At 40.9% G+C, this 26,701-nt stretch overlaps 1 protein-coding gene across 2 annotated transcripts in view; it reads right to left on the reverse strand.

The window, feature by feature from the left end:
• The window catches only part of si:ch211-196i2.1 (collagen alpha-1(I) chain), a 109,640-nt gene that overhangs the window by 18,175 nt on the left and 64,764 nt on the right, over window positions 1-26,701 (reverse strand). For both annotated transcript variants that reach the window (XM_052103896.1, XM_052103897.1), the window contains 20 exons: window positions 23,368-24,036; window positions 9,453-9,497; window positions 7,968-8,087; window positions 6,578-6,616; window positions 6,426-6,479; window positions 6,222-6,275; window positions 5,116-5,223; window positions 4,876-4,929; window positions 4,374-4,427; window positions 4,093-4,137; window positions 3,860-3,913; window positions 3,666-3,710; window positions 3,442-3,495; window positions 3,276-3,320; window positions 2,990-3,043; window positions 2,700-2,744; window positions 1,991-2,044; window positions 1,696-1,740; window positions 1,556-1,609; window positions 1,355-1,462 (listed from right to left, as the gene is read on the reverse strand). In XM_052103896.1, coding sequence (XP_051959856.1) covers window positions 1,355-1,462; window positions 1,556-1,609; window positions 1,696-1,740; window positions 1,991-2,044; window positions 2,700-2,744; window positions 2,990-3,043; window positions 3,276-3,320; window positions 3,442-3,495; window positions 3,666-3,710; window positions 3,860-3,913; window positions 4,093-4,137; window positions 4,374-4,427; window positions 4,876-4,929; window positions 5,116-5,223; window positions 6,222-6,275; window positions 6,426-6,479; window positions 6,578-6,616; window positions 7,968-8,087; window positions 9,453-9,497; window positions 23,368-24,036 — 1,800 coding nt within the window. The remainder of the gene's footprint in view (window positions 1-1,354; window positions 1,463-1,555; window positions 1,610-1,695; window positions 1,741-1,990; window positions 2,045-2,699; window positions 2,745-2,989; window positions 3,044-3,275; window positions 3,321-3,441; window positions 3,496-3,665; window positions 3,711-3,859; window positions 3,914-4,092; window positions 4,138-4,373; window positions 4,428-4,875; window positions 4,930-5,115; window positions 5,224-6,221; window positions 6,276-6,425; window positions 6,480-6,577; window positions 6,617-7,967; window positions 8,088-9,452; window positions 9,498-23,367; window positions 24,037-26,701) is intronic.

The raw sequence follows: 26,701 nt of genomic DNA on the forward strand, positions 1-26,701 counted from the left end.
TTACTCTTTTTAATAGCCAATAGTAGGGATGCACTGATACCACTTTTTCTCTTCCGTATTCGTATTTCAATATAAATGTATAGCATATTAAGAAAAACGTAACTGTTCACTAGTATACTGAATAATGTAGAAGCAAAATTAACAGTAATTCCAGTAAAAGTCATCAGCAGAAAAGAAGTGTTTTTTGTTTAGTTTTTTTTTGTGAAATTTCCTCAACTTGTATCTGGACTTGAAAGGATTCAGATCTCTTTTTTGTTCACACATTTATTTTTTGGAACCCATTCAAATTAAATATTATTATCATTTGTAAACAAATGATAATAACAATAATAATATATTATAATAGTAATATATAGAAATATATCTCAATCGTGCGCCTTTAACTTTTAAACCCTCACGCTTTTATTTTGACATTCTGAACTCTCCAGGAACTCCTGTTTCAGAGTAGTTCAATTAGCTTCTTATTCAAATTCTGGTAAAAAAAACTAAAAAAACAGCACCTCCAGTGCCATTCTAAATGCATATTATAAGTGAACCGAACTATTGAGAATCTACACCTGGAGATGTTGTTCGTGATATGTTGCGTACAGCGTGAAGGCTAAAAATAGCCGCGAGCGTGTGTAAACAGAGCAGTGCCATTCACTGATGCGCTGGAGCTGCGCGTGCATTTTATATATTTACTTATTAAACACAGCCTTTTGTGATTTACAGAGCTATTGCACGTCTTCAAGTGGCTATGAATAAAATGCACGAGTCATATGAACTACTTAAATAGTGTATTAATGGTTCTTTTATTTAATTTTTGGAGCTTGATATTAACGAACATGACAAACACACAGTTTCGGATTTGGATCAATACCCAAGCCATCTAAAAGCTTCAGTATCGGAGACCAGGTATTGGATCGGTGCATCCCAAGCCAATAGTCTTTAGTTATATTACAACCATGAACCATTTGCTAATTCCTAGTCGGTTGCAGGTGGTTTAATGGCGAAGAACATTCTCATTTTATAGACCATTTGATTGGGCAAATATCTGAGTAGTACAAGATGAGTCATCAATATTTTTGGTTTGTAATCATGGAAGAAAGACTTTAAATTTTAAATGTGCATGTCTGCTAAAAGTGAATTCTGTCAATATTTAGGAATATGCATATAGATGGCTGCAAATCTAACGCACATGGACTAAAATTCACAAAACTCCAACATTGATTTCATGGAGTCTTTAAATCAAGATTCTCATTAGTTTCCAGTTACTGTACAAGTGAAAATTCTGATATAGCTTTATATAGGATCTATTATGTAATACACATTTAATTACTAAAAAAGGAATATTAATGTCATATCAATCTCATACCTGGATCCCTTGTAGTCCTGGCTGACCTCTAATTCCTTGGAAACCAGGAAAGCCTGCTGGCCCCTGCTCACCCTGAATGCCCTGTACCCCTGGGACCCCTCTAGCACCCTGGGATTAAATTATAATAATTGTATGTTATCAAGAGGGTATAAATCTCTTACATCATACTGATTTATGACAAACAAAATTTGCTATATTTACTTTGTTTCCTTTAGGTCCACTTTCTCCCTGGTCTCCATTAGGTCCTCTGTTACCCTTTCAAGAAAGTAAAGTCATTAAAGCCAAACAAAAACTCAGATGTGCAGTCAAGAATAGTAAAAATGGAGATGTCATGAGCTTACTTTGATACCAGTAAAACCTTTTGGACCTTGTGTTCCTAACACACCCTAAATTATAAAAAATATAATAATTTGGATAAAAGGGTAATAATACAGAATAAAACAGCAATAATCACAACATATGTAACAAATAATGTCAGAATGGAGTACTTGCTGAGACATAAAATTGCTTAAAATTGAGTCTATCAATTTTTGGTCCTGGAAGACTAACATGTCATATACCAGGTTGTGGCCGATCCCTTAGACTAATAAAAACTGCAGTTGAACCATATGATTTTAGACTGAATTTGGCTTTTACCATTAGTCCTTCAAATCCTGGTTCGCCTCGGAGGCCAACTGGCCCTGCAGGTCCCTGTGAACGGGTATTGTAAGTTGTAAATAAAAAGTGGTATGCAGCAGGTATGTGTGCAAGTAAGATAGACATGCTTCAATAATTGGCAGTTCACAGGGGAATAGTGTATAAAATGTTAATTCTCTCATCATTTACTCACCCTTATGCTAAATAATATTTTAGTACATTTTAATCAGTACATTTAATCAGTCAATCACCACTTCAACTTCACTATCACATTCTTCTAATTGTGTTTTTGGTGATTCGCATTCTTTATGCATATGCCCCCTACTGGGCAGGGAGAACAATTTCTAACAAAAATGTTAATATTAATAATATTAATACTTAAATATTGATCTGTTTCTCACCCACACCTATCATATCACTTCTGAAGAAATGGATTAAAACAATGGAGTCACATGGATTACTTTTATGCTGACCAATGTGATTTTCAAAATTTTGGCACCCATTCAATTGCATTGTATGGACCTACAGAGCTGAAATATTAATCTAAACATTTTAATTTGTGTTCTGCAGAAGAAAGAAAGTCATACAAAAGGGTGAGTAAATGATGAGAGAATTTTCATTTTTGGACGACCTATTCCTTTAACTAGTTATGAACAAAGTAATTTAAAATAATTATATTTTAGACTAAAGGAAGGGTGCATGTGCTTACATGCTCTCCTTTTGGGCCAGGTAAACCCTCCCTGCCTGGCAGCCCCTAGTGGAGAATTACAGAAAAACCAATAACATGGGTCATGTTCAAGAATTATAATTCATTGTTCGACACCGTTAGTAAAAGTCTAGTTCCTTAATATGCACTGACATCTATATTATCAAATAATAATCTAATCTCTGACTATTTTATATTATAAAAATAATTGATAAAATTGGCAAAATGTCAATTTATTTGCTTGGAAATACTGAATCATTATAGACTCTATTAATTAAGAAGAAGACACACACCTGTGGGCCCCTGGGACCTGGAGGTCCAATCTGTCCCTCCAATCCCTGAGGACCCTAATAATGACATAGTATATGTTTTATAGAGGTCTGTGTTGGGGGTAACATGTCACAAGTAACACAAGTTATGTAATCATAATACTTTGTGGAAGTAATGAGTAACATACTGTAATACTTTTTGAATTCACACCATAATATCAAATGTACTTTTCAATTAAGTAACATTACAATCAAGTGTAACATGTTTTAAATAAGTAATAAGTACTTTTAGGTGCCCCAAATAACACACCTGTGGCCCTGGAGGGCCAATGCCTCCTGCAGGTCCAGACTCCCCCTGAAAAATAATGCAGAAACTGTTTATATGTCATGAACCATCTGAGTGGATTGTCTAGATTGATTACAGACTGATGCTTTAAAGAACTTGGATAGCACAAAGACACAATCTTGACACTTACACGAGACCCGTTAGGGCCCTGGACACCAACCACACCGGTCCAACCAGGAGATCCCTGCAAACATTTAATACACATCAGACATAATGGGCAAATCATACTTAAAAGTAACCTTCAAAGAAAGTAATTGACACAGCAAGCTGTAGAGTGTAGAGTGAAAAAGATTTGTTTGACCAGGCTCTAAAGTTAGAGCCTCATTTTAAAATTTTTATATTCTGTTTACTTACTGGAGCACCTAGAAGTCCTGGTGGTCCATCCATCCCATCATCCCCCTGTAAACATTAACAATAACAGATAAAGTCCTTTTAATCATATATGCTAAGTAACTAGGTATGTACACATTTGCGTGTAATAAAAGTTGAGTATCTACAGTAGTGCTTGAGTATATATTGTAGTTATTAGGTATTATAGCTTCATTTACATCTGGCCCTGGAGGCCCTTCAGTGCCCTCAATCCCTCTGATGCCATGTGGTCCCTGAAGAAAAAATAAATAAATCAGACAAAATAATTTTTCATGACAATAACAACCTATTATAAAAATAACGGTGTACATTTAAAGTACATAAAAACCAGATGTAATTATGAAGTTTTTGTCATTATTTATTCTGACTGCTCAATGGTGTGATAATAGCTATATGTAACTGTAAGACGTACAGGAGGGCCAACAGGTCCAGGAGGGCCAGGTGCTCCTTTAGAACCCTGTAAATATGAACCGCAGGTTACATAATTCCATAATCACTCACAATTATTAAGCAGGTTTCCAAGCATGATGCAAATGGAGATGATATATACTGTACATGTGTAAAATTGTAATTCAAGTCCACATGTTTAAGTTACTTGCCTGACCGCTAGATGGCGATAGCTGCAATTATCTCAAACAATGCACCCTATAAACACAGGGTGTTGCATTTAATGACTGTTTAATCATGGCTTACTTTCTCCCCGGTGTTTCCCATATCTCCACATGGACCCTCTGCTCCAATAAGGCCCTGCCATGAGAACAGTGTAAGTCCTCAGATAAACAAACAGTTTCATAGTCTGCCATTCCACTTCCAAGTTTCACTAAGTAACTATTATAGTAACTTATTAGTCTTTCAGTGGACACTTTGTGCTAAATAAATTTCATAGTACACAATAGGATTTATTTCACAAATGCTAAGTGAACGCCACTTACATAATTAAACATATCAGGTCATGACAGTGTAGCGTAATTCTGTTTTAAACTTGAATTGTTGCATAATGCCTACTGTTTCATTTACCGTTATTAAATAGTAATATTCAGTCTATACTGTACAGCATACTTAGGTAAGTTATAAGCTGGTATTCTACTCAGAACATAGCTTGTGTGTCGTGCTCAGGGTTATTGTGGTTATAGTTTATGATATTGAAAGTTTCCATTGTGGGGTTTGAACCAACAACTACTCAATACTGTCTTACCTCTTCTCCCTTCTCTCCAGGTGAGCCTGAGTCTCCTTTATAGCCCAGAGGACCCTGTATTTCCAGAGTAAAAAAGTGAACAGACCCAAAGCATCAAGAAACATGACACAATAAAGTACTTTCAGGCCAAGTCACTGAGATGAATTGCTTATCTCTACCAAAATGAAGCAGGCTGGACCACAGAGTCACAAAAGTCAAATGTGTCTTATAGAGCATGTATAAAAAAATTATTGGATTGACCTTTGGTCCTGGAATCCCTGGAGGGCCCTGAGGTCCATCCAGCCCATTCTCTCCATCCTTTCCATGGACTCCTGCTCTGCCCACCACACCTTTTGGGCCAGGGTCACCCTGCAAAAAAAAACAGATTAAAAAAAAATATAATTAAAGTAAGAGACATTTCAGCATAACATATGTTTATAAAACTAAAGCAATGCTTGCTTTGATGCTTATAGATTGAAAATAAAACAGCTGAAATGAAAGAAGAAGACCAAAGGTATGTTCAACACGAGGAGAGAAAGCAAGTGTATTTAACTGATGTGGGGAGAGATGCTTCCTTCACAGACAGACGGACAGACAGATAGATGTCTATGATTGGTCATTACATAATTTCTCATAGAAGATACTGAACCCAGAAACTGAAGTACTGTATGCTCATAAGTGTCAAAACTGACATACACACACATCTTGGCATGGACCATCATAATATAACCATATTAGCCAAGATATGTAACATTAAACACAAACAGACAGACCAAAAAAAGTTTTCATGCACCATAAACGCAGTCAAGAAAACACAGGAAAACACAGATGCGACTTGTCACAGTCAGATTAAACTGCACAAACCACAAAGTGGAATGCAGATTCAATGGCTTTTATTTATGGTTAAATCTCAGCAATGACAGGATAGGCAGGGTGTCTATTAACATTTCACTCTCCCAAGCAATTAAATAAAAATCAGGCAGAATCTAGGCTCAGTCCCCGTTCACTTTTATTGCATCTTTTTTCCACACAATGAAAGTGAATAGTGACTGAGGCTAACATTCTGCCTAACATCTCTTTTTGGGTTCCACAGAAGAAAGAAAGTCAAACAGGTTTGGAACAATATGATGGTGAGTAAATGATGACAGAATTTTCATTTTTGGATTAAATATCCCCTTAAAAAATGTATTAGTTGTCTGCGTTGATTGCATATCAACTTTATGGAATTCTGTCAATCTTTCATTTATGTCTGATTTATGAGAAGCAGTAAACAAATGACATTCTTGCCAAAGCTCATCATCACATTTCATACTGTACCAAAAACATAATTGACAGACAATGAGAGAGACGGAGACACAGGACATTACCATGTCTCCCATACGTCCTGAGCGTCCCCGATCACCAGGTTCCCCAGGTGGCCCCTAGTGGAAGAGAAGGTAAATATAGAGAGAGATCATGACTTAGCAGCCCAGGTGTTGTTACCTGAGCTCAGAAATTTTTGAGGTATGTAACACAGGTGACACGTCAAAGTCTAATTAAACCGGGTGTTACAAAGACATAATCTGCTTCACCTGTGGCCCAGGTTTCCCCATCTCCCCTTCCGGCCCTGGAAGACCCTGTGCTCTCTACAAGCTCACAGGAAACATAAACGAGTCAGGGATATTCCATATCTAAAGAAACTGTACACACTTTCGTAACAACATAAGATGTGTGGTATACTTACAGGCCAGCCTGCACTGAGAAGCTGGAAGAACGAAGTTTCCTGGAGGAGGTAAGAAAATGAGATTGAGTAAGGGACAGAAAAATTACACAATTATACAACTGAACCATCACATGACTATCCATGTGCATCACATTATCAATATCACAGCTGTTTGTTTCTACAGCTACAGAGAAATTCTACATTTTTCTACATTACAATGAGTAGTCATTTCAAAGGAGACAAAAGCCATCTTGCACACAAGACACAGATCCTAAGCTAGGAGGTCAAGGGCTGCTTTCAATTAGAGCATGCTCAACAGGGGTTTGGTTATCATAGAAAAGATCCACTCAGAGATGCAGGGCTAAAAACTGACATGAGGGGCGAGACTGATTGATTGGGTTGAGGTGACCTTGTTCTGGGCTTGAGCAAAGGCGATATCCCCTGCCTTCATCATTAGAAACAACATCTGACTTCATACAATTCAAAAGTCACATTGAAAAATCTTTCATCCTCAGCTGGATTGCTAAAGAGTGTTTGGATGTACAGTGCAGGACAGTTCAAAGGCTGTATGAAACAAATACCCCATTACGGCAACAAGAGAGAATTCCTTCCCTCTCTCTCTCTCTCTCTCTTTCTTTCTTTCTGTATTTCTTTCTTTCTTTCTTTCTCTGAGGGCATCTTTATTCAATCATTGCTGTGCTGCTCCTCAGAGCTATTACACAAGATACAGCTGTGCTATGACAGTGACTTTAAAGGGATAAAGGATAGAGTTACATTTTGCAGACAGGGAGACCACAGACAGACACAAAGCATTTGATGGGCAGGAAAACAATAAAAAGAAAAATAAGTGGAGAAGGGTGACAAGGATGTTCAAGAATTATTCCGGATTAAATCCAATTTATATCCTCGACAGCATTTGTGGCATGCTGTTGATTACCACGAAAAGTATTTTTAACTCGTCCCTCAATTTGTAAAAGCAAATGAAAAAACAAATGTGCTTATAGTTATACAATTACACCGTACAAATTTCCACCGACAAGCAATTTGTCTGTCCATATTGAACGCAAAACTGCTGCATGACGTTACACAAACACAGCCAATCAGTAGATGTTTGATATACACATATAACCTTGTAATAAACAGTTATGAGACGAGGGATTTTGGACCCATGAAACTTCAGTGTTTACCCAGCATGGTCACAGATGTTTGGGCAAGAACTCTTTTCATGTAAGCTTGTTGCCTTTATCGCTTTGCGTCTGGTTAGGATCCAGTTCTACAATAAAAGGCGAGCAATCAAGTGGCTTTGAGGGTTTATAAGCATACATTTGTTTTGAGGTGGGTTTCTAGGTGGATGAAACAGAATATTCCTCAAAGGAGATGTAAAAACCAAAACACTAACAAGAAAACTCACCTGAAAAGCAGCCCATTCCTCTGGTGTGTTTCTCCACAGGTAGAGGGTGGGCAGTCCTGGTGGCCCAGGGGGTCCAGGAAATCCTCGGCGACCTGAATGGCCCTTTGGCCCAATAGCACCCTAAAAACATCATAATAGAAGAAGGGCTGCATCAAAAATAAACCTCTAAAAAAAAAAAAAAACTCCTATTCCACTGCACGCACAAACATATGCTTACAAAATTAAGCAAATAATAAACTGATGAAAGCTCAACTGTTGGGAAGAAAAACAAAATTCCAAAACACATCTGCATTACATAGGCAGACAACCGACACATGTTGTAAAACAATACTGTAGATCAGAACATTCTAGATATCACTACATGAATCATAAATTATTACATGACTTTTGACTATCAAGTTATACTGTATCTAGATTTGCATTTGCTGAGAGAAATACCAGTGTTTGCAAGGCAGCAAAAAACAGTGTTGAAATTTTACAGTAGTTGAAATTAGGTTTAAGTCTTTGGATCAGCATATAAAATAAAAAACAAAAGTGAAATCAGAGTCAATATACTTCATATGAAATCAAAGACCGAACAGGTGTGATATCATTTAGAACAAAATCTGGCCAAAAAGAAGGTGTTTTTGCGTTCGTTTCGGTGGTTCGTAAAAGCTTGCCGGGACGAATAGTTAGGAATACTTCTTACTGGCTGCTAAACACATTCTTACTGCCATTGGTCCACGTCATTGGTAGGAGTGACCTAAAGCTCCACCTACCTTGACACCAACAGCTAATCTTGTTTATGTTGTTCTGTCAGTCAAGTTCAGTCAAAATGAATAAACTTCTCCGGAAGTATATCAGGGGCTTTAAACTTTGCCGTCATAACACTCAATAATTTTTCTTTCAGCAGTGAACAAAAATCAACGTATCACAGATTCTATAATGTATGCAATGAATGCAAATACATTCAGGAAAAAGACCAGTCACAATTCAGAATGTAAATATTATAGTGACATCTGTCTCTGTCCATTGGATTTTCACATTACATTTATTAACAATGAATGGGAGACTGAAAGATATATTTAGATTTAATTTTAATTGTTGTAGTATAAAGTTTACAAAATTAAAAACATCTATAAAATATTTGTATGTTAAATTGTCCAAGCTGAATAAATAAAAGGTAAACAGAATGCTTTGCAAACACTGTAAATATCTAAATTTGTACTATTTGTGAAGTTGAAAAGAATTCACAGCTATTTATCTGTGGTCAGATTTACATGAACTCTGACTGTGCAAGCATTTATGTTGGCATTTGAACTTCAGTTTGGAGAGTTAACATATGAGAGATGCCGTCTGAAGTGAGAAAGGTCATGAAAGGACATGAGGGGTCAGTCGCCATTACCACAGGCATGTGAACTTTTCATGAACTTCAGTGATCAAAGCACTTTTGCTTTATTAAAAGTCCATTTCTTATTAGTAAATGCTAATCACTGACTACCATACCTTATCACCTTTGAACCCCGGATAGCCAAGACTCCCAGGACATCCCTAGCATGAACAAGGAAAAAAAAGTATATGAACAAAATTAAACATACAGTTTTCATTTTCAACGTTAAGGTGTGCTTTTTAATTTTATTTTATTAGTTAAAATAGGTTTATAGCAAGTAGACATATTTTAAACACTGAAACGTATCGGTTACCTAACGTAACCTCGGTTCTTTCTAGATGAGGGAACGAGTATTGCGTAAGCTAGCTTACGCTACGGAAAGATTCATCTTTTCTGAGATATTGAAGCCAAAAAATTATCCTTAATTTTTGTATCCATTGTCAACGCAGTGCGGCAGCTGCAGACCTTGAGCGGGCTAGCTAGCGAGCTCATAGGTTACTCTGCAGCAACTGCTGCAGCCTATAGACGAGCTTGGGCGAACTCGCATCCAATGAGAGGCGTCCGCGCGCTCACTGCATCAAAGCCCGCCAAAATGGGTGTGACTAGAGTGCATATAAGCATAGTTCGTAGGCTGGAACCCTGGTTTTCATTGACTGAAGCGAAAAGTCGCCGTGGCGCGAAAGCACGGCCGGCTACGCAATACTCGTTCCCTCATCTAGAGAGAACCGAGGTTACGTTAGGTAACCGATACGTTCTCTTACGAGAGGTTCTCTCGTATTGCGTAAGCTAGCTTACGCTCACGGGAACTCACTGTCAACGGCGTCGCGCCAAGCATCCACTGTATGAGCCCCAGGGAATTAAGGGGGACCCGGGGAGCCCTTATGAGTGGGGAAATAATATTTGGCCGGCAAGAATGCGGGTCATTGATTGTGTAATACATAAGCACATAGTGGGAAGGGAGCGACAGAGCGGCGGTGCCGGTCTGTGTGGAATGTGTCCCATCAGTGCAGCTCACCAGGGGAGCTGTAGCGTATTAAACCGCTAGTAGTTTTGCCTGCAGAGCGGGCACTTCCATATTGTAAAATCTGACAAAGGTGGAGGGGAAGTCCATCCCGCTGCCACACATATGTCGTGAATGGAAATCCCGCTGGACCATGCCCACGAGGATGCCATGCCTCTAGTGGAGTGAGCCCTAATGCCCAACGGGCATGGCAGGTCTTTTGACGCGTATGCAGCAGCAATAGCGTCCACTACCCATCTAGATAGTGTCTGTTTCGAGGCGGCGAGACCTTTGGTGCGCCCTCGAACGAAACGAAAAGCTGCTCAGAGCGTCTGAAAGCGGCGGAGCACGCAGTATACAATCTCAGTGCTCTGACCGGGCAAAGGAGATTGGCGTCGCGTTCAGCTATCGGATGCTGGCAGCGCCGATAGGAAATGACCTGTGCTCTGAAAGGAGTACCGATCACCTTGGGAACATAGCCGTGTCTAGGCTTTAAAATGACCTTGGAGTCACTTGGTCCAAACTCAAGACACGCATCGCTGACAGACAGCGCGTGAAGGTCTCCCACACGTTTGACTGATGACAGGGCAGTCAGAAAAACGGTTTTGAGTGAAAGGTATTTCAAATCCACGGATTGAAGTGGTTCGAAAGGGGGGGCTTTCATAGTTTCGAGAACTATAGAAAGATCCCAGATAGGAACCGATGGGGGGCATGTATGATGGTGTTTATTACTCCTGGCAGAGCGACGGGTAGTCGTTGATCACCCACGCATGCAGCGCCCAGCGCTCTGGGTGGGGATGCCAGATTGTGCCGCGAGCTTGAGAGAGGAGATCTGCTCTCACTGGGATGGGCCACGGCGCTGTCAGTGACAGCTGCGTAAGCTCCGGGAACCATGTCTGATTCTCCCAACGCGGGGCTATGAGGAGCACCGAGTGACGCGTTTCCCTGATCCTCTGCATTACCTGTGACAATAGCGAGACGGGAGGGAAGGCGTAAAGCGGGCGTCTGGGCCAGTCCTGGGCTAGCGCGTCCTCGCTTTTCGAGAAAAATATTGGGCAGTGAGAGTTCTCTTTGGACGCAAAGAGGTCTATCTCTGCTCTGCCGAATAGGTGCCATAATGTCTGGACTGTTCCCCTGGGGGAATATTGTCTCTGGACAGTCTGTCCGGGCCGTCGTTCAGGTGGCCTGGTACGTGCGTCGCCCTCAGCGAGCGCAGGTGGCACTGGGACCAACTCAGTATGCGTTTCGTCAGATGGAAGAGGTTCCTGGATCTGACACTGCCCTGACGGTTTAGGTAGGATACCACAGATCTGTTGTCCGAACGGACCAGGACGTGGTGACCCTGAATGACCGGGAGAAAGCGCACGAGTGAGTACTCGACTGCTATCATTTCCAGACAATTTATGTGAAGGAGCTTTTCCTGAACTGACCATAGGCCGAAAACCGGAGAGCCCTCACAGACCGCGCCCCAACCCGTGTTGGACGCGTCTGACGAGATGACTTTTCGGCGAGATACAGCTCCCATTGTCACTCCCCGCTGATACCATTCGGCCACTGTCCAGGGCTGCAGAGCTGATATAGAGGTCTGAGTCACCTTGATGGGCTGGCGCCTGTGGCCCAAGCCCGGCGAGACGCCGGTGTTTAGCCAATGCTGAAGCGGCGCATGTGCAGTAAAACCAGCTGAAGTACTGCTGCGGCTGAGGCCATGTAACCTAGCACTCTCTGGAATTTCTTCAGAGGCGTGAGGCTGTACATCTGAAAAGATGCGGCTAGTCAGCTGAACACGGCGCGCAGCTGTGTAGATAAGCGAGCCGTCATTGCCACGGAGTCTAGTTCTATTCCAAGGAAGGAAATTGTCTGACTGGGCTGTAGTGAGCTCTTGGTCCAATTGACTGCAGGACCCAAACTGTTCAGATGGCTGAGGAGAACTGCTCTGTGAGACAGAAGCTCCATATGTGACTGTGCCATAATCAGCCAGTCGTCCAAATAGTTCAAAATTCACAAACCCTGACTCCGCAGGGGTGTGAGCGCCGCATCCATGCACTTCGTGAAAGTACGGGTGCTAAGGACAGGCCGAACGGGAGGACGGTGTATTGATAAACCTGGCCGTCGGCGAATATCAAGAATGGCCTGTGACGGGATTTACCTGAATCTGAAAGTATGCATCTTTCAGATCGAGAGAAATAAACCAGTCCCCTGGCGCACATGCACGAGGAGTTTCCTGATTGTAAGCATTTTGAATGGTCTTTTGCAAGCACCTTGTTCAAAACCCTGAGATCTAATATGGGTCTGAGGCCGCCATCTTTCTTGGGAACAAGAAAATAACGGCTGTAAAGCCCGACTTCGCTCAGAGAGGGTGGCACTTTCTCTATGGCCCTTTTGCACAGAAGGCTTGCTATTTCTGAACGAAGCATGCACGCTGCTTCCGTGTTCACAGTGGTTTCGAGCGCAGCTCTGAAGTGAGGAGGGCGACGATCGAACTGTAGCAAATAGCCCTGTTGTATTGTGCTTAACACCCACTTGGATATCCCTGGAATAGCTTCCCACGCTTTGAAGCGTAACGCTAGAGGGTGAATGGCCAGTTCAGCTCTGATTGCCGCACACAGAGCTGAACAAAATGTGTGGCGCGTTTAGTGTGTTTGTGCATGATTGCTCGCGAGACAGCATGAACAGGCTGTTTTGTGAGTGACTTCCGATTGGAATGAATGGGGAAAGAGTCACATCTGTTACTTGATGCGTAAGCATAGTCATGAACACAGGACTTACACACAGAGGAATGTTTGCTGGCCGTGTAACAGAGCGGGCAGAGAATGGGCGCACGACGTATTTGTGGGCGCATTTATTGACTCTAACACTCGAGCGGTTCAGTAACCGCTTTATGTGAGCGTGCTCTGGTGGGGACACGAGACATGTAGTGCTTGTGTGTAGAAGTGAACACTGGATTGTGGGCACATTTTCTACACATAGGGCTGGTCGTGTGACAGAGCGGCCAGAGAATGGAGCGCCATGACGCATTCGTGAGCGCCTTCATTGACTCTGACGCTCGGCGGTTCAGTAATCAGCTTTATCGCGAGCGTGCTCTGATAGGGGCACAGAATGTGTTATGCTTGTGTGTAGGGGTGAACACTGGGTTGTGGGCACATGTTCTACACATAAGACATGTTTGCTCTTTACAAGATTTATTTGGGTCAGCCGTAAAACGGCGTTTGAGTGCAGGCAAGCGGGCAGTGTCACCGGCTTGTTGGCTGCTAAATTCACCACTGTAGTAGCCTGAGAGAAGGGGACTGACAGGGGGCAAAGCTTTGACGGTGGTCCGGCCGGCGCGGACTGAGCCGTCGTTTGTTCAACAAAGTTAGGAAGACTTCGGTTGCTCTGGTTTCAGCGTTACCTTAAATCGAGGCCCGCGGGGCGGCGGTCTCGCGGCGGTTGTCTGAGCGCGATCGAGTGCGGCCGCCCTGTCGACGCTGAGAAGTCTGAATTTGTTGAGCTGGGCGCTGTGAAGAGGCTCGTGCAGGAGGCTGATCACGTGAGCGGCCTGCAGAGGAGCTAGCGCGACGCAGCAGGAAGAGGTTCATGGCTTGAGTGGCTTTCTGGACTTCTGAGAAGCGGTCAACAATGCCACTCACCGCGGAGCCGAAGAGACCGGTCGGAGAGAGCGGTGCGTTGAGGAACGTGGAGCGCTCTGCTACTCCCATGTCGGCTAGCTTTAGCCACAGGTGTCTCTCGGTCACAGTCAGCGAGGCCATGCACTTCCCTAGAGCTTGAGCTGCAGCTTTGGTAGCCTGGAGGCGAGGTCTGTCGGCCAGTAGATCAGTAACAGCCTCTGGGTGCCTGCCTTTCTCATCCCACTCCGAAGAAGGTCCGCTTGTAGGATCTGTAAAAGGCCATGGAGTGCAGAGCAGATGTGGCTTGGCCAGCGGCGGAATAGGCGCGGCCAACATAGGCGAATTCGCTCTGCAGGCCTTAGAGCGGAGAACAGGCTTAGACCGCCATCTCGAGGGCGGGCAAAGGTGGTGTAAGCGGCGATGGCTTTGAAGAAAGCAGCCGTCGAGTCTGTTGGGTGCCTGCTCAGGGGCGGTGACCACTCGAGCCCGAGGCGGTCGGCGGCCTGTGTGAGGAGGCTTGTTAACTCCCCTCGACTCGGCGCGGGTCCTGCTGGATTCCTGGGCGAGGAGGAGGCTTAGGAGCCTGACCACTCCTCGCTGTCGAAGCCATGATGGAACAGCATCCCTTATCCTCCGCCTCGTCATCCGAGATGGCAGCAGTCGCGGCGCTTGGCGGCAACTGCGCATCCGAGGCGGGGAGGGTGAAAGCGATGCTTTCGAGGAGAGGCTCCGGCAAGGCAGTCGCTTCAACCACAGTTTCCGGCAGCCTTTGGGGCGGCGCTTCTTTCTGTCGTGGCGGAATGTAAAGGCGTGGCGGCTTCTGCTTTGAGCGCCGAGTCGAGCCCGCGGGGTCGAGATCGGTAGCTCCTCGCAGAAATCGCATCAGTGAGGGTGAGCTCTGCGTGTCCCAGTCCCAGTCAGAGAGCGCCAGATGATGTGGCGGTCTCCGGTGCTGAGAAGAGCGCGACATGAGGCGCAAGTGGAGCGAGGCATCTTGAAAAAGACGCTTCGTACTCTTTTGTGAATAGTTACGTAAGAACTAGCTTGCTGAATAAAAAGGATACGTCGTCGGATGGCGTAGCTTCGCAGGACGGCTGAAGGTGGCTGAGACGGCCGGCTTCTTCTAGCGCTGTCCACGCTTGCTTGATGCCCCTCGAGCGGCGGCGGCTTCCAGGTCAGCGATGCGAAGAGCTTCGCTGAAGAGATGAAAATCAGGGTTCCAGCCTACGAACTACGCTTATATGCACTCTAGTCACGCCCATTTTGGCGGGCTTTGATGCAGTGAGCGCGGGCGCCTCTCATTGGATCGCGAGTTCGCCCAAGCTCGTCTATAGGCTGCAGCAGTTGCCGCAGAGCAACCTATGAGCTCGCTAGCTAGCCCGCTCAAGGTCTGCAGCTGCCGCACTGCGTTGACAATGGATACAAAAATTAAGGATAATTTTTTGGCTTCAATATCTCAGAAAAGATGAATCTTTCCATAGCGTAAGCTAGCTTACGCAATACGAGAGAACCTCTCGTAAGAGAACCTATGCTTTTTGCCAAATATAATTAATTTGAGCATACAAAACAATCTTTCACAGTTGAATCATTCAAAGTTCAGATGAGCTATTGTATTATAAGCCATTAACTCAAGTTGCTTACTGAACAGGGTAATACAAGCGCCTCATTAAACTTAAGCCTTACCTCTTAACTATCACAACACATTAGATCACAAAACTACAAACTGTCTTCCTGCTGGATGACATTTAATGACAGTGGCCTTAGTGGTTGAAGTCAAAAAGCAAATAAATAAAGTCTAAATTTTCACAATTCTCAGTGAATGGCATTGAGTGGATAATGACTTGTTTTTAGCATCAAAACTAGGGCTGGGCATTGATACAGATTTCGTGATTCGATTCTGATCCACAAACTCTCGATTCTGATGCGAATCAATTTGATTCATATGGTTATATTTCAGTTATAAATTCCCTTTTGATAACATATCAAATAAATTATCTCCCAGCTACTGCTGTTAATTATACAGGGGACCTTCTAACTATGTACATTAAGAAATTGTTAAATTTACAATTTATTTATATGTTATCATTTCAGTCACATTTTGGCTTTTCAAAAATGAACAAATCCTTGTATTCAATCAATAAATTTGATATTAAATTGCAGATATTATTTTTGTTACATGTTTATAGTTTCATAACATTATTTGTACTATTTACAGTTATTTACATTGATTTGTTGAATATGTGTTAAAAACCAGTACTGTCTCTTAAAGTTGCACTGAAGTGCCTTGACGAGTGCTGTTTGATTCACTGTTTTGACGTATTTCCTGCAGAAACAGGAATTGGGGGTGGGATATGTCGAATGACTCATCCCGTTTTTAAAAAGAGCACTTTTCCACCGTGCTGCTCATCATAGACTCTTATCGGGAAAACTGTGTGATCTCAACACCAGACAGCCTTTCTTATGTTTCGAGAAGCAAATTATCAAACTGTCATCATTACTACATAACCAGCAGGGGTGGAAAGAGTACTGAAATATCATACTCAAGTAGAAATACTGCTACTTCCCAAAAAATTTTGTGTGAGTAAAAGTAGCTGTCCTAAAAGCTATTCAAGTAAGAGTAAAAGAGTAGCTCATTTAAAAGTACTCACGAGTAGTGAGTATTGAGTACCGAGTTGCAAAACCTATGCCCAATTATAAAGAACACTGAATGCCAAATTTTAAAATGCAGCATTTATCTATGATAAACACTACATGAATTTGACTCCAAAAAATAAAAGGGAGACATGATAAAAGAAATGAAAAGATGAAAAAGTCAGTTTATGTAGGGCAGTGGTGGCTCAGTGTTTAAGGCTCTGGGTTACTGACTGAAAGGTCAGGGGTTCAAGCCCCAACACCGCCAAGATACCCCAGCTTAGTTGGGATATGTGAAAACAACTGCTTTTCATTGGCTTTGCACAATAACAATAAAGTATAATCTTAATGTGTAGGGTCTAAATTTCCCTTAACCTGTTGATACGCACCCCCCTTTTGAGCACAAACCATGAAAATGACATACCTGAACTTAAATTGTTGTATTTACTGGACTCTTTGGAGTATGGACACAGATGTAGTATCTTTTGAAAGAAGACACTTTGGGCTTTATTTCCCAAGTTTCAGTATTAATATATGTTGTTATTTTTTAAAGTTAGAGAAGTTGAAGTTTATAGTAGTGGAAATATTTTGTGCTGAACATGTATTCATAATCTAAAAAAAACAATAATAGAAGTACCAAGACAACCCAGAAATACAATGTTCTCAACGCCACAAGTCTAAAGAAGTTATGTTTCAAATTTGAAGATGATCTAACAAAAAAATAGGTTCCTGCAAGCTTTTTTCTCTGAAAATTGCTGGAAGCATACAGAGTAAAATTAAGGCTCCACCTTTCAAGACACAAAATCTGACTGCATTGCTTGGCTATTATGTATAGTCTCAGGTGTTTCTCTCAGGTGAGATCTCATGTAAACAATGGAGAATATATCAATATTTATCACTTTTATGGACAAAAAGTGTTATTGGATGTTTTTCGATGAACGCTTGTCATGGACAATTGACCCAAGTGTAGCAAACTGGATTCATCTGGCGATCGCGTTTTCATAACAAATGTATGAAGTCCCTTTTTGATATTGCATGTTTTCATTTGTACTGCTGGCACAAATAACTAAATTGCTGTTTCTGGAGCATTGCTATCATGAAACAGAGATCGGATATCAATGTTGAACCCTTAGACCTTTGAAAAGATGTATAATTTATTAACATGAATAGATGAATCGGTGCTAAAATTTTGAAGCTCCACAAATCACATAAATCAGCATAAATGTAGTCCAATCCATGTGCTTGCAGTGGTTTAATTCATGTCATCAGAAGTGATATGATAGATGTGGTGAAAAACAGATAAATATTGAATTCCTTTTTTACTAATTCTCCTCCCTGCTCAGTCAATTTCCACTTTAAATTTCACTACTTGTGTTTTTGGTGATTCACATTCTTCATGCATATTGCCACCTACTGGGCAGAGAGAAGAATTTCTAGCAAAAATGTACCTAAATATTGATCTGTTTCTCACATACACCTGTCATATCAATTTTGACAAGGATTAAACCACTGGAGTTGTATGTATTACTTTATGCTGCTTGTATGTGCTTTTTGGAGCATCAAAATTTTGGCACCAACTCACTTACATTGAATGGACCTACAGAGCTGAAATATTCTTCTAAATATCTTAATTTGTGTTCTGAAGAAAGAAAGTCATAGACAGATGGCATGAGGGATGAGTAAAAGATAAGAGATTTTTCATTTTTGTGTGAATTATTTCTTTAAGTAGCACATGGGGGTGCACATTGTCCTCCTTTTGAGATACAATGTTCAACATTTAGTTCTTGTATCTTTTAAGCCAAGAAATAGTTTTGTAGTGTTTTTATTCTAATGCATGATGCACACAGTTCTGAAGTTTGTGACTGGTGGAATATTCTGCTGAAGTATTGCTGTACAAATGTTAATACTTTTCTATCTTTATAAAGGCTAAGAATAATTATAAATTATTTTATCATCTTTACTTTCCTGGTAATTTATTATACCAATAACACACTCTCTACATCAGGGGTCAGTATTATTAAAAATATGTAAAATAAATGTAAAAATAATTATAAAATTATTATTAAAAAAAAAAAAAAAAAAAAAATATATATATATATATATATATATATATATATATAACGGTTTTATGAATACATGAATACTTTTAAAGCTACTCAAGTTATTCAGCCAAAAGTAGTGAGTGATTTTCTCTTTTCCTTGTTATTGTTGTTTGAGTAATAGCCTTTAGATGAAATAAACAACTGCGTTTACATTAAATCCTCACCAAGACGGGCATTGGCGGAATTATAAAGTGTATTTGCTCATTTAGGTGCAAATCCGATTTAGCACTCAAACATTAGCAGCCTGTCAATCAAACAGTGTGCAGCTACAGACGTCTAGATCAACCAACCAGTGGTGCTCTTGCTATTGATGTAATGGACACCCCTGTTCTTGATGTAGAACATAGGCTAAATATAGAAAACTACTCAAAAGTTTGAACGAGGACATCTCTATTTTTTCCAATAAACATCTAGATAATTTTATTGCCCAGCACTATTGATAACATTGCATTAATCTCTCAAAACAGCCCAATAATATCAGTGATATATAGTTAAATTACAGGCTACGTTATAGACACACAGAATCTAGTAAGCAGAAATATGAAATTGACCTCGATATGTTTCTTCAAATTAGAGGCAGGTTTAATGCTGATATCTGGCTAGAGCAAGTTAAACTCACATGACACGATCAAGCAATTGGCCTTTTTCACTGCGAAAAGAACTTTCAGGTGCGGCTGTGATGTTCAGCTGTAAACTATGCTTGAGGCATTCTCCACAGTTGGCGCCAGATCTCCAGCTGCTGTTTAAGTTTTTTACCTGTGATTTGATTTGACGGGAGTCAAGAGATTGCCTAGCCAATCATGTTGATAAATAAAAATAAAATCAGGACAGGGAAGTAGCCACGGCCGCATTAACAACAGGGCTAGGCGGGGCTAAAGCCCCGGGGCCCGAGCAAGGAGGGGGCCCGTGATTGGCTGTGGAGCAGATTGACTACTACTAGCCATCTGATTGCCAAAGCCTTACCACGCCCCCCACAAATTAGCCCTGTTATTCAGTGGCGCTTTGCCGTATATTCGTAGGCCTATCAGATGATGGCTGCCTGCGCCTTATTAGAATATACGCGTCAACCAATCAATCGCCGCCTCCACTCTTCACTTCATTCTAGACTATTCTTAAATTTGTCAGTCACGCATTATCTTCGTCGCATAGCTAAAAATGTCATATTTAAAAAAAAACATGTGCGAGTGGGGCTCAAAAAAGAAATGTTTTAAAAGCTAAACAGCAGAGGAAACATGAGCTGCTCAGTAAAATCCCCAAGCTATCGGGTTATTTTACTAAAGCTGATGATCACGGAGAAGTTGTGGAACAGCAAGTGGGCCGGGCACATGTTGGAGCAGATAAAGACACAGTGTCATCATCGATATCGACCCCACCAATTTTCGGTAAGTTTGATTATTAACTTGATGGATGTGATATTGCTTTTTGTGTTTGATCAAACTCTATATTCGCCTAAAGGGCTGGCGATAATATATAGGTAGAAATATGTCAATTTTGCTGCGCCATCATGATGTAAGTTTATAATTTAAACGCGTTTTTAAGCATTGTGGTTTAGATACAAATTATTTTAAGCTGCTCAGGCACAGTAAGCAGCGGGAGAAAATTCATTTTGTAAATGCTCGTTTTAAAACCATGGTGAACTTGAGACGGTTTTGCACAGCGCACTTGAGTTCCGACCCTGAGGTCTTAAAGTGACAGAAGCTGCTAATAAAGCTGCTGTCGCCATTTGTGTCAATAATGTTAATCAAACATCAGAAAGAAAGTAATTTACTGCCCTTGACTGAATCACTTTTGTAAAATAAATAAGAATGAATTTTGAATTTATAGTGAAATCTATGTATTGTATATTTGATTACTTTATACAGTATAATATTATTCAGTGCTTTAAGTTTTTCAAGTAGGTCGATTTCTTATGTGCCTTTGTTCTATTGTTATTTGTGACTCTTGTCATCAGGGGGGGCCCTGCAGTAACTCATAGCCCCGGGGCCCAGTGAGCTCTTAATGCGGCCCTGGAAGTAGCGAACACAGACAGTGGGAAAATAGCTCAGTGAAAGTACAGTTACAGCACTTAAAATGTATTAAAGTAAAAGTTTTTTTAAATTACTTAAAAAAAGTAAAATTCTTGGGAAAAAGTAGTTAATTACAGTAATGTGAGTATTTGTAATTCGTTACTTTACACCCCTGATAACCAGCCCACAAACGCACAACGTAGTCTTTGTTTACGATGAGGCGAGAGCCATTGTGCCAATACATGAATGAGGAATAAGCAAGTAAAAAATCATATTTAATTTTTTTTATCACAATACACCAAACATAATGAATAAAGAACACTTACTCGAACTTACTCATGATTAATCCAAGACTTTATAGATATTACAGTTTCATTTTCTGCTAAAGCATGATTTTCTGTAAAGCTGCTTTGAAACGATGTGTGTTGTGAAAAGCACTATACAAATAAAAATGAACAATAAAATTAAAACTTGACTACTTGATCTGTACATCCAAGAAATTTCCGGCTGCACAAAAAAATATAAATAAACTTCAGCCACTTGTCCTCGCAACACAAACGTTAATTCTCAGGTATCCCTCCTTCTTCTAAGTGTAAAACTTCAAGCCAATGGGCATGAAACCAGGGGACAGGGAAGAGGGTTTGGGGAGGGAAGCAAAATAAAATATACATTATCACCATGTTGTTTGATAATTGCTGGGAGGGAGTTGAAACCCATCTGGATATTGGTCAAACTTATTCCTCAGCCCTCGCGGCAGGACTTGTTTTTAACTACAACAACTGTAGCGCATAAAAAGAGACATTATTCAGTGAATAATATGTGGCATTGATCTCGTCTTTGGATAGACACACACATTACACAAAACAACTTTTACTCTCAACATGCAGTGAAAGGATCTCACTGATTAATACTCCTCCACTATACTACACAATCTAAACATTTACCAGCCAGTTGGCAATACACATTTTAGTCTCAAGCAGGAAATTTGGTTGCTAATGCAAATGAGCATTAGTAGAGAGTTGCACATAGAGTTTAAGATATATTTTCGATTTAAGAATCGATATCGAGATTGTTCAAATGAAGATCATGATGCATCAGAAAATCGATATATTTACCCAACCCTAATCAGAACAATACAAAAATCTAAAGCCTAGCCAAAGAATTAACTAAAATAACAGATCTTTGCATTTCAATATTTCAGGCAACTCTCTAGTCTGATAAAATCAGATCAACACACTTCTTAAAGCTCAATCCCCACTAACACCTCGTCCTAACCAGATGCGATAAGATAAGATTCCGGTGATCTGTCTGTCCACACTAGATGTGTTGCGACACCGCAAAAGAAATTAGAGCAATCACATACGGAACAGTGTGTTTATTAACGTGACTCATTTTCTCACTGAAGCTATATATGGGGATACACTTTTAACGGCAAACCTGAGGGGTTAAATACACAACCACACACATACACAAAGCAAACATACGCTATAAAGCATTTCCAAATTCAGCCTGTTATCATGTTTTATGTTCTCGTAATACTCCTGTTGTTATTTCGCCAATCTCCTCGTAGCAGGGAAGCTGAGAGAAAGTCTGAATGAGCTGGCACCAGTATGTCACCTCTCTGCCATTCTAAACCGGTGTGACAGAGCTCCGACTGAAGAGAATGAGATGTCAAGCACAAAATTCGGTAGGTGTGTGACACCCTCAGCCAAAATCAAGTTGTTCTGAACTGGCTAGTGAGATGCCGGCTGTAATATACTGTTAACAGTATAATTTTAGACCCATTTGTTGACTGTCCTGCCTGGGACGACATCGCAGAAATAGAAACCATTTCAAAAATAGAAAGCACCTTCGCTTCTCGTGTGTCGCACATGCAGTTAGGACAAAAACAATGTTTGTCGATAGAAAAGAAGGGTGCGAGTGTAACAAATATTGGTAGAAATGAGAAGATGAGGGAGCTTTAATAACTGCAACTCTTCTGCCTTTTGCTCCCATTGCACCATTTCCCATTTTTTCAACCAACTGGTATAAATTAGGCCTTCATAAGGACTAATGGAGGCCTTTTAGAGTGCCCGTGCTCCTAGAGCTCCTAGAGCTGATTTTTCCAGATGCCACTACATCTGTGTTTGCTTCTGTTGGTCCCAGTATAAATGCAGACTGGTCTTGTTCTGCCCACAGCCAATTATAGAGAGCTGGACAAATTAAGATAAAGCTTGCGACAAGACGTGCTGACATATGTGGTATGTTGTGCAGCTTAAATATATACATATACCGGTACGCAGATTAACATCAAAGGCCCTATGAATTCCCTTTGTGTAAATACATGAGTATCTGAGAAAGACTTTTTTTTTTTCTGTAAAATAAAGAATTTTCTGTATTTTTTTCCTATTGTGCTTTTGCATGCTTTCTGCACCAGACTTGGTTCTCCTGCTTTTACAGACTGCTCCAGAAGTTTCTTATTCCTATTTATTGTCTAAAAAGCTGCACATGACAGAAAAATTGTCTGATGTTTGATTTATACGATGTGAGCTGTATCTGCTAAAGCAATTGGTTTCTGCCATTGAGTCTTTATACTTGTTGAATGCAGACTGGTTTCACTAAATTCTTCAAAGTTATAATAGGATGTGACATAAGGCCAACACAACTGACCTGGTTTTGTACAGGATTTATACTAAATGTATACTCACAGGCTTACCAGGGCGGCCCATTGGCCCAATGGGGCCCTTTTGGATGCGATACATCATCCCATCAGAGCCTTGCACAAGATCTCCGTGCCTGCCTGTAAGTATGACAGTAGATGGGTGATCCTCAGAACCTCTTCCAGACCCTACAGGGACTTCTGGAACTTCTGGAATTGTAGTTCCACTGCCTGGAGAGATGCCCTTCCAAAAAGTTGTGCTATGAGGAGCCTGTGTGGTAAATCCGTGATCCACGTCCTCCTTTAACAGGTTGGATTCTTGATCGTCAGATCTGGATGTGGTTTCCAGATGGATTTCTTCACTAGGGACAGTCATTATTGTTGGTTTCTGTGGTGATACAAAGGATACACTAACATCCAAATTGATGATTGTATCCCCTGGTTTCTTTGGTAAAAGTTTGTCAGGTTTTTCCTTTTCAGTGGTGATGTTTTCATCCAGACGTTTAGATGTGGATTCAGGTTTTCTATCCCGGCTGCCTGTGGTATCAGTTGGGAGAGTCTTAGAAGGTTTACCACTATTTTTGGACAAGAGGTTGTGGTCCACAAGGTCTGTGTCCTCATCCACCTCAAACACATCACCACGGCCATGAAAGACAGGACGTTTGGATCCAGTGGGCAGGGTACCATCACCACGGATGATGCCACGTCTGCGAAGACTCTGTAAATACAAAGAAATGACTTGCTAAATTAAAAGCCAGCTTTGATATAGCACAAAAAGGCATTTCTTTTGGGGCTCTGATCAATAGAAAATGAATAGCTATAACACCATATCTTCTAGCATCTGTTCAGATAAATAAAAAGACACAATAATCCCAAATAATTTCAGCTATCAACTATCTTGCAACAATCAATAATGATCTACTGAGACCTCATGTGAAGATCAGCGGTATATTCATGCATAACTCAATATAAATGAAAATCACAGGCAACACAACAGTGCCTCTACAAAACAAGGCATCAGTCTTTCTACGTCACACTGGTTGTTAAAGTGTAAACTGGACTGACAGAGGCACAAAACAATACCAAGACAAACAATTCAAATCAAACATTTTAACAAGTCTATGATGCCAGAAATGACATCTAGGTAGGCTAGATCTAGAGACACACTCAACATATCTTAGAGAGAGAGAGAGAGAGAGAGAGAGAGAGAGAGAGAGAGAGAGAGAGAGAGAAAAAAAATAAAAATAAGTAACAGGAAAATGGTCTGGGATGCAGATGATCTGGCTTGGTTCTGAATGAGGAGATGGGAAATAGAAAACAGACTCACATTGTGATAAAACACTTACACTATAGTGTCAAAGGATTGTTGATGTATATCAACATGGCATCATACAAAACTGAAAAGTGTCTTTTTAAAAACTGCTGTGTTTGAGTCTAAGGCAGATTTTTAGTAACAGGGAACAAGTAAGCGATTAAGTTATTTTGTACTATACTGCATTTATTTGTGTTGCCATGTTGGTTAGTTTCACCATTTTTGAATTTTAGTTTTTGTACTACATCTCTTACCACCTGTTAATCAGCTCTTAAGGTGTAGACATCAGACTGTAGTTTGCTAAGGTGACATGGAAGAGGCTTTGGAAGAGGGAAACCAGGGTAAAAGCAGACCCTCTGGCCTGATACTACAACTAACAATGGCACTTTCTGTGGCCACGTCCTGATGAAGAGACACTTGATCTCCACCTGGCTATGGAGTCCTGTCATCCAACTTATCTTCCCACTGTTTGCCTGATATCCCTCTAATAGCCTGCCAAAAAGGCTCTGAACACACTGAGTCACATCAACTGCCCAGTCACAAAGTGAAGAACAGCTCTTCCTCCAGCTCAGGCTATAACACTATCCATCCACCAGGGGGCTTCCTGTGACTGGGACCACCATGCAAACAGGTACTTCATCGCTGCAAGACATTGTCCTTAATTGAACAAAAACATTGTTGTTTCTCCAATTGCACAAAGTTTGGAGAAGAGAGGCTGTATCTGATCAGTGCAAAAAAATAAAAATAAAGAGTAACAGGTGTAAAATACACAAAAACTTGCTTTATCAAGTCTGATTCTAAATGGGTGTCAATTAGAGGCAACAGTGTTAAAATAATCCACCCCATTAGTATTACTATTGTATGTTTGTATTTATGGTCAGGGATTTGAACAAATTAATATTTCATTACTTTTCAAAGCAATCAGATTTACAATTTTCATCTGCCGGACAATAAATCAGGCAGGTCTCAGACTTCCATTGAAGGAACCGGAACATGACTTGGGTGAGGGCTCTTTTGACTTGGACCTGTAGGGAACCACCTAAGCCACTCAGAACACCATAGAAACTATCTAGCATTACCCTAGCAACCACCCTGAATACCGTGGCAACCGCACAGCAACACACTGGCATAATAGTGCCGAGTTTTGCAAAGACAAGCACCACTCCCATTTTCTTGTAAATGTAAAATGTACTAGTTTAAAATGATTATTCTAAATAAAAGGGGAATCATACAGAACCCGTAAACTAAATCCTTTCTATAGTGCATGATTGCCTTCGCATGGGCCAGATTGAGTATAAATCATTACTCCCTTTTAAGATTGAATGATCTCAAAGCAGTGATGTGCACACGATTTACAATCACCAGTATTGCTTTTTTATTAAATTTAAATTCTCTCATAGGTTACTCACTGTCATGCCATCCCAGATGTGTATGACTTTCTTTATTCTGCAGGACACAAACAAACATTGATCTGTGTCTCACCGACACATCCACCGAAAACATGGATTTAACCACTGGAGTCATGTGATTTTTTTTATTTATAAATTGACAAAGATTTCAAACAAACTTCTTTCACATTGTCATTGTGGGGTACTGTTTTTAGAATTTTGAGGAAAATAATGAATTTAATCCATTTTGGAATAAGGCTGTAACATAACAAAATGTGGAAAAAGTGAAGCGCTGTGAATACTTTCCGGATGCACTGCATTTACTCCACGCCCTTGCGGGGATACTGGAAACTATCGCAGCTACTTCAGGCAGATTAACTGTATAAATCCATGTAAACATCCAAGTATAGTGTAAATCACAGTCATTCGCATGATCAACAACTGGAGCGTGAACAGACAGCATATCTGCATGTGCACAGTGAGGTGTGTGGGGCGCGTGCATGTGAGATGTGTGGGCGCGAGGCAATCATGTCGATGAGAGTGGCTGTGGCCACAATCGTTCACTGATTCACTATTTCCTATATAGTGAATAGCAGTTAGTGCACTTTATCTCAGTAGTAAGTGAACAAAATTAGTGAATTCGGACGAGTGTCGGAACTCTGGGGCTGGTGCAGAAACTTCAC

This window comes from Xyrauchen texanus, chromosome 34, assembly GCF_025860055.1.
Source record: "Xyrauchen texanus isolate HMW12.3.18 chromosome 34, RBS_HiC_50CHRs, whole genome shotgun sequence".
Taxonomy (NCBI): Eukaryota; Metazoa; Chordata; class Actinopteri; order Cypriniformes; family Catostomidae; genus Xyrauchen; species Xyrauchen texanus.